At 34.5% G+C, this 9,140-nt stretch overlaps 1 protein-coding gene across 1 annotated transcript; it reads right to left on the bottom strand.

Annotated features, from left to right (window-relative positions):
• Positions 1-29: 29 nt before the first annotated feature.
• LOC134252452 (uncharacterized) lies at positions 30-1,164 on the bottom strand (the record flags this gene model as incomplete). The annotated part of the gene is made up of 4 exons (XM_062734941.1): positions 1,155-1,164; positions 859-863; positions 502-638; positions 30-261 (listed from the first exon to the last, which is right to left on the bottom strand). Coding segments are annotated over exons 1-4 (384 nt in total), but the record flags the coding sequence as incomplete, so codon positions are not given.
• Between the last annotated feature and the right edge of the window lie 7,976 nt (positions 1,165-9,140).

Genomic DNA, 9,140 nt, shown 5'->3' with positions numbered 1-9,140 from the left:
TAACTGCATGAAGCAAGAACTAATTTTACTTTTCTTGTACTCCTATGAGGTTCCTCCTCAGGTGGGGGCATTAGGGTGACCTCTGGCTGTGACCTAGGTCGAAGTTCACGGACAGCTGGTGGGGCCTCTGGGAGGGGTTCCTCTGTCAGTACTCGGGGGGTCTTTTCTTTGGGTGACATAATCTGTTCTTCAAGTTCTTTTGCATCCTTGGTTGTCTTTTGAGGAGAGAGACTGATAAATGCTTCTGATGCCTTTACAGAGCTAGAAAATATCAAGCCTAATGACATTTTATGTGAAACAAAAATGTAATGGCCAGTCGTAAATAATCATATTGCGGATTTTTTGTGGAACCATTTGCAGACTAGGAGTACAATGATGTTGCGGAATATTTTTTCTCAAGTTTTGCAAAGACTTCCTATTAATGCAAGGGTTTAAACCTAAAATGAAAATATTAGCAAAATTAGCCTGGTGTGATTTGTCAGGTGATAAACTGTTAATTACCTCTCTCCCACAGGAATAGCAACATCAGGCTGAAGTGATGTGTCAACATGATGGAGAGTGTCCATTCTAGCTGACTCATTCAGCAGGGCTTGTATGTTCTGCTCATCAAGAGGAGGCAACTCTGTCTGCTCAGCTATCTGAATTAAAACTCAAGTTATTTCATCAACTTTTCTAGAGCTATGATTTTAGAATTTTATTTTTTTATCTTGTTAACCTTAATAATCTTGATTCTTAAAATACATGTATTTCCAAAGTTAATTCTCTATGCCATAGTGTTCAAAATAAAGTTTTAATGTATAATATTATTAAAGCATTCGAAAGATAATTTATTTTGTTAAATTAATTTTACAAGATTACCAATACTGAAATTGGGAAAAATAAAAAACTTTCAAAACCTTTAGGTAAAAATTATGCCAATCTTTAATTCTAATATGGTATCTATTTTAATACAGCAAAACTCGGTTAGTACGAACACGGATATTGCGAATTTACGGATATAGCGAAGTCATCTTGGATCCCCAGCTATACAAATTTTATGAATTTCTTATACGGTTATAACGAATTACGGATATAGCGTAGTAATTTCATAGGTCCTAATGACTTCATTATAACCGAGTTTTGCTGTAACTCTCTTGTATCTGAACCCATCTAACCTTCTCCCATTCAGTCCAATGTACTTACCTGTGGAAGAATGGGCATATCGATCTCTTTCAGAGTAATCTGGTCCAAGCTTGACACAGTGTGAGGAGAACCTAAAGCTATAAAGGACCATTTCTATTAGCTTTCTTCTCTCTGCATGAATTCTCATACATTTATTTTAATATAATGGATATAAATACTTACTGAAGCATACCGCAACTTTTGCATCTTTGCATTCTTTTCCAGATTTTTTCCTTTTATACTTTCCAATTTAAAATTTGTTCAAATAAAGTAATATCAAAATTTTATTAAATATCACTGCTGTATTCAAAGGACTCCATTCACTTGAAAATTTTTTTGGGGGAGTTAAATTTTTTAAAAGTTTTTCCCATTGGTTACTCACCTGATTTTAGGAAGCTGTGTTCTGACTCGACTTGAATTGAGGATGAAGCTTCCGAACCTCTGCGACGTGCAGGCGTTCATACGGGAAAGTCGCTACCAGGAGAGGATAACTCTGTCAGTAATTTCTGCACATCTTCAAAGTCCTAGAGGATCCATCAAAATAAGCATAAGATTGTCATACTTGAGAATTTATACCTCAGTTGTTGAGTTTTAAATCAATATTTTTGTGTATATAAATAAAATGAAAATTATTTAATAATTCACTATGAAATAAACCTCTGTTTATTATATGAAAAAACTAAAATAATCTATGGAAAAAGAAAAGAAATAATAATCTTACCAACAAAATTGGTTAAACTTTAAATTAAAAGAAACTGAAATGAAAGAAACAAAACATAAATTCTTACCCATGCAAACTTAACATAAGAAAAATAAAGGAAAAAAAAAATACAAATGAATACAAAATGTCAAGGGCCTTAATGGTCAACTGTTACCCTAAAAAACAGGCACTATTTATTTATATTTTACTACTTTTTAGTGATTTCAGATGTCATCAAAAACAATTTGGAGATTGTCATTAAGTTCACGTTTAGAAACAGATAGCTTTCAAACTCTCAACTTCTTTTTTCCCTCAAAATGAAAGCTTCAAAAAAGATTTCCCGATTCTTTGATGCATTTGAGACTTTAACAACGTTTACCCAGAAGTGTACAAGTTCATTCAAATTTTAGCATTGCACGCGTGCGCCTGTGAATGCATGTGCGTAATGACCATATCATCTTGTCTACACAATCTATATATTTTAATATACTAAATATTAAAGTATTTAATCCAAAAGTATTAAAAAGATACGCTCATTCAAGTGTTTTTTTTTTATTTTGCTCATTTCACATGCACGCACGTGCGTACATGAGCATGGTAACCATATCTTCTTGTAGATGTCTGTTACATCTATCTATGTTCTAAATCTCACCCCGTTTGGTTGAAAACCAAGGGAGTTATAGCTGTTAAAAGTTTCAGCCAATCAGATTGCAGCGCACGTACATGCACGTGTATGCATGTGCATGGTGACCATATTTTCTTGTAGTAGTCCAGTATATCTATCTACGTTCCAAATCCCATCCTGTTTGGTTGAAAATCAAGGGAGTTATAGCTATTTAAAGTTTAAGCCAATCAGATTGCAGCGCACGTGCATGCACGTGTTTTCATGATAATTGCTACATATCATGTTGTAGGATATCCTAATGCATGGCAATTTTCAAAATTTCAAAGGATTTCGTCAAAAAACAAGAAAGATACTGAGACTTTAGTTTCAGCCAATCAGAGCAAAGCGCACGTGCATGCGCGTGAGATCTTGCTATTTTGACCATGTCATATTGTCTATGCTTCTAATATATCCTTATATTATAGGTTTCAAAGCATTTCATCAAAAATTTTAAAAGTTACGCCTATATCAATTAAATCGGTCATTTCACATGTTGCACGTGCACGCTCTTGCAAGCACGTGCGCGCAAAATGACCTTCGTTCCGCAAATCTACATAACATGTCTACTGACCCTAAAAACATTTCACCTTAGTCGGATGTATAGTTTAAGAGATCATTCCCGGACAAAAAAGTACCCAGGAAGAAGAAGAAGAAGAAAAATAATAATAACTAGAAAGTCTGCTATTGCAAGCAATAGCATATGTCGCCCCGTATTAGACAAGACTTTCATTTTTATCATCACTAAAACAAAAGTCCATAAGCTAAGTTTGAAAACCTTTGAATTATATCAGTCCTTTCCATTGGAAACGGAAGACCTTAATTCGGTACATCCCTCTCATTATTTTTAGAATCGGTAGGAGAAGAAAGTAGTGCAGGAAAATTACAAGTTCCTCAATTTGCAGACTTGCATAAACGAAATCTGGCAGATGTACTGAACTGAGCCTCATACTTGTTAATTGGCAGTATCTTTCCTATCATAAAAGCTTGGGAAATGTAATTTATGAAGAAGATCAGCCGAATTATTTTGTGTATTGTAACGCCAGTGGGAACTCTGAAATTTCCCTCTTTCACTTTCATTTTAGAGGTTCTACCGAAAAACGAATCTGACATGCCACCATCAATTCGAGCATTTCTGCATTGCAGAGAGCTGATGTGTGTTATGAGATGATAAATCATGTGTGAACTTTCTCAGTTTAGCGGAATCATGAACATTTTCGGCGAGATGAATGTTTTGTATACAGTGGTGATCAAGGCTTTGCGAACCATCAGGAGCGGATCAAAGAATTTATGAATGAATAAAAACTATGGAAATGACGTACCAATTTTTTAATTTATACTTGCACTATCTAATGAAATGAATAATATACAAGTGATAGATATACAAGAAAACGCGAAATGATAATAAATGCAGCTGACAATCGTTATTTTTTTTTATATAGATAAAATAAAATATTTATAAATTCAAGAGACAAAACAGAAGGAGAATGAATGATGGCAAAATATCACATGACGGGAACTGAATTTTATGAATGAAGATTTTAAAAAGTTACTTGTAAGTTGTATATGTTATATCTGTGTATTGTACTTGGCTGTGTGCTTCAAAAAAAGGGGGGGGGGGGGGTCTTGAACATAGTAAATAGCCATAACGTTTGAACGGTAAGTACTAGGGCTTTCGTATTTCAAATATGTAATCCTTGTGAAAAGAACTTTTATTGGATACGACGAACTTTGACCCTTTGACCTAGACCTTGGAGAACACATGTGTACATCTGAATCTTTTTTTCTGTTTCGTTTCTATGGCAACCGTGAGCGACTCATTACAATTATTTTGAAAGTAGAAATCACTTTGACACATTGCAAGGAATAAACATTGAAAGTTTCAAAACGATTGCCTGAGTAGTTATTGAGAAAATCGAAATTAAAGAATTTTTACTTTCACCTGGTTTCCATGGCAATAATCGATTATATGAAAATTTTAAATACGAGTTGCAGAACTACAGATACTAATCCTTAAAATAAGAAAAGTTTCATGACGAACGTTTAAGGGACCAGAGAGAACACTCTCGGACAAAATTTGTCGCTTTTTAGAGGTTTCCATGGCAACGGTAGACATATTGGAACTGAACGACCTCACTGCACAACTACAACCAGTGATCGTCCTTTGAGGAAAGTTTCAGGAAGATTGTCCCAGCCATCTCCGAGAAACAGCCTGGATAAAAAAAACATGCGTACAATATCAATATGTCGTCCCCGACTTCGTTCGGGGCGACATAATAACTCCTGAATTTTTCTCATCAATAACTCCTGAATTTTCCCCTTCAATTCGAGCATTTCTGCATTGCAGAGAGCTGATGTGTGTTATGAGATGATAAATCATGTGTGAACTTTCTCAGTTTAGCGGAATCATGAACATTTTCGGCGAGATGAATGTTTTGTATACAGTGGTGATCAAGGCTTTGCGAACCATCAGGAGCGGATCAAAGAATTTATGAATGAATAAAAACTATGGAAATGACGTACCAATTTTTTAATTTATACTTGCACTATCTAATGAAATGAATAATATACAAGTGATAGATATACAAGAAAACGCGAAATGATAATAAATGCAGCTGACAATCGTTATTTTTTTTTATATAGATAAAATAAAATATTTATAAATTCAAGAGACAAAACAGAAGGAGAATGAATGATGGCAAAATATCACATGACGGGAACTGAATTTTATGAATGAAGATTTTAAAAAGTTACTTGTAAGTTGTATATGTTATATCTGTGTATTGTACTTGGCTGTGTGCTTCAAAAAAAAGGGGGGGGGGTCGTCTTGAACATAGTAAATAGCCATAACGTTTGAACGGTAAGTACTAGGGCTTTCGTATTTCAAATATGTAATCCTTGTGAAAAGAACTTTTATTGGATACGACGAACTTTGACCCTTTGACCTAGACCTTGGAGAACACATGTGTACATCTGAATCTTTTTTTCTGTTTCGTTTCTATGGCAACCGTGAGCGACTCATTACAATTATTTTGAAAGTAGAAATCACTTTGACACATTGCAAGGAATAAACATTGAAAGTTTCAAAACGATTGCCTGAGTAGTTATTGAGAAAATCGAAATTAAAGAATTTTTACTTTCACCTGGTTTCCATGGCAATAATCGATTATATGAAAATTTTAATTACGAGTTGCAGAACTACAGATACTAATCCTTAAAATAAGAAAAGTTTCATGACGAACGTTTAAGGGACCAGAGAGAACACTCTCGGACAAAATTTGTCGCTTTTTAGAGGTTTCCATGGCAACGGTAGACATATTGGAACTGAACGACCTCACTGCACAACTACAACCAGTGATCGTCCTTTGAGGAAAGTTTCAGGAAGATTGTCCCAGCCATCTCCGAGAAACAGCCTGGATAAAAAAAACATGCGTACAATATCAATATGTCGTCCCCGACTTCGTTCGGGGCGACATAATAACTCCTGAATTTTTCTCATCAATAACTCCTGAATTTTCCCCTTCAATTCGAGCATTTCTGCATTGCAGAGAGCTGATGTGTGTTATGAGATGATAAATCATGTGTGAACTTTCTCAGTTTAGCGGAATCATGAACATTTTCGGCGAGATGAATGTTTTGTATACAGTGGTGATCAAGGCTTTGCGAACCATCAGGAGCGGATCAAAGAATTTATGAATGAATAAAAACTATGGAAATGACGTACCAATTTTTTAATTTATACTTGCACTATCTAATGAAATGAATAATATACAAGTGATAGATATACAAGAAAACGCGAAATGATAATAAATGCAGCTGACAATCGTTATTTTTTTTTATATAGATAAAATAAAATATTTATAAATTCAAGAGACAAAACAGAAGGAGAATGAATGATGGCAAAATATCACATGACGGGAACTGAATTTTATGAATGAAGATTTTAAAAAGTTACTTGTAAGTTGTATATGTTATATCTGTGTATTGTACTTGGCTGTGTGCTTCAAAAAAAAGGGGGGGGGGTCGTCTTGAACATAGTAAATAGCCATAACGTTTGAACGGTAAGTACTAGGGCTTTCGTATTTCAAATATGTAATCCTTGTGAAAAGAACTTTTATTGGATACGACGAACTTTGACCCTTTGACCTAGACCTTGGAGAACACATGTGTACATCTGAATCTTTTTTTCTGTTTCGTTTCTATGGCAACCGTGAGCGACTCATTACAATTATTTTGAAAGTAGAAATCACTTTGACACATTGCAAGGAATAAACATTGAAAGTTTCAAAACGATTGCCTGAGTAGTTATTGAGAAAATCGAAATTAAAGAATTTTTACTTTCACCTGGTTTCCATGGCAATAATCGATTATATGAAAATTTTAAATACGAGTTGCAGAACTACAGATACTAATCCTTAAAATAAGAAAAGTTTCATGACGAACGTTTAAGGGACCAGAGAGAACACTCTCGGACAAAATTTGTCGCTTTTTAGAGGTTTCCATGGCAACGGTAGACATATTGGAACTGAACGACCTCACTGCACAACTACAACCAGTGATCGTCCTTTGAGGAAAGTTTCAGGAAGATTGTCCCAGCCATCTCCGAGAAACAGCCTGGATAAAAAAAACATGCGTACAATATCAATATGTCGTCCCCGACTTCGTTCGGGGCGACATAATAACTCCTGAATTTTTCTCATCAATAACTCCTGAATTTTCCCCTTCAATTCGAGCATTTCTGCATTGCAGAGAGCTGATGTGTGTTATGAGATGATAAATCATGTGTGAACTTTCTCAGTTTAGCGGAATCATGAACATTTTCGGCGAGATGAATGTTTTGTATACAGTGGTGATCAAGGCTTTGCGAACCATCAGGAGCGGATCAAAGAATTTATGAATGAATAAAAACTATGGAAATGACGTACCAATTTTTTAATTTATACTTGCACTATCTAATGAAATGAATAATATACAAGTGATAGATATACAAGAAAACGCGAAATGATAATAAATGCAGCTGACAATCGTTATTTTTTTTATATAGATAAAATAAAATATTTATAAATTCAAGAGACAAAACAGAAGGAGAATGAATGATGGCAAAATATCACATGACGGGAACTGAATTTTATGAATGAAGATTTTAAAAAGTTACTTGTAAGTTGTATATGTTATATCTGTGTATTGTACTTGGCTGTGTGCTTCAAAAAAAAAAGGGGGGGGGCGTCTTGAACATAGTAAATAGCCATAACGTTTGAACGGTAAGTACTAGGGCTTTCGTATTTCAAATATGTAATCCTTGTGAAAAGAACTTTTATTGGATACGACGAACTTTGACCCTTTGACCTAGACCTTGGAGAACACATGTGTACATCTGAATCTTTTTTTCTGTTTCGTTTCTATGGCAACCGTGAGCGACTCATTACAATTATTTTGAAAGTAGAAATCACTTTGACACATTGCAAGGAATAAACATTGAAAGTTTCAAAACGATTGCCTGAGTAGTTATTGAGAAAATCGAAATTAAAGAATTTTTACTTTCACCTGGTTTCCATGGCAATAATCGATTATATGAAAATTTTAAATACGAGTTGCAGAACTACAGATACTAATCCTTAACAACCAGTGATCGTCCTTTGAGGAAAGTTTCAGGAAATTGTCCAGCCATCTCCGAGAAACAGCCTGGATAAAAAAAATGCGTCAATATCAAAATGTCGTCCCCGACTTCGTTCGGGGCGACATAATAATAATAAGAAACAGAGTAAAAACAATATGTTCCCCAACTTCGTTTGGGGAACATAACTAAGTAGGCTAAATAAAATTTAAATTATGGTTCGCATGCATCCGTTTTGAGGTACAGAACATGTAGATGCATCAGAGTTCTGAAATCTTCAGTCCTGTCGGCAAAACCGATAAAAACAACCAAGGACCGATTACTTTGCGTTCTGTGTCAGTCCATATGACCGGTAAGTGTTGACAGAGGAACTTGTGAAAAATCTAACTAAATTTCGTACAAATTCCCTATAACTGACCGATCATAATCTTTCAAACTCTTAAATTTCTGCATGTTGTAATGGCTTCTCAATTAATACAAGTGCAAATTTAGAGACAATTTGTTCCGTATATTCACTATGTAGCAAAATAAACACAGGCAATAACTCCAACTCAGTACATTTACTACGAAGATTAGAGAGTTCTGAATGCAAACATGGCGTGTAAATTAGAAGCGAGATATAATCAAAAAGAATATTAGTTGAATTATCATCTAAAGTTATTTGGATCATAATTTAGGTTTAAAGGCATATGCGACCTAAAAAAGGTTTGTTGTAATTAATTTTGAAGTTATTTCCAGTGCAAATCCCTTTGAATACTTCAAATTCATTTCGGAGCAATTCTGTAATTATTTGCCACATTGCGAGTATAACTGTTGTGAGGACTTGTTCCGATCAAGACAGATTTTTCTAACTTGTGCCAAACTATCACAGTAACTATGATTGTTAAACTGTTAAAACAATTTTGTTGACAGCGCTAGGGTAAGAAGTGTGCAGTGTTTATAGACGTCGTATTTATTGATAATAAAATTTAAATACAATTTTCATGTTTTTATTGAATTTATTT

The sequence above is a fragment of the Saccostrea cucullata genome, unplaced genomic scaffold (genome assembly GCF_032062105.1).
Source record: "Saccostrea cucullata isolate Sc308-1 unplaced genomic scaffold, CSIRO_AGI_Scuc_v1 ctg17281, whole genome shotgun sequence".
NCBI lineage: Eukaryota > Metazoa > Mollusca > Bivalvia > Ostreida > Ostreidae > Saccostrea > Saccostrea cuccullata.
Note: the sequence above shows the minus strand (reverse complement) of the source record. Positions and strands in the feature narration are given on the sequence as shown.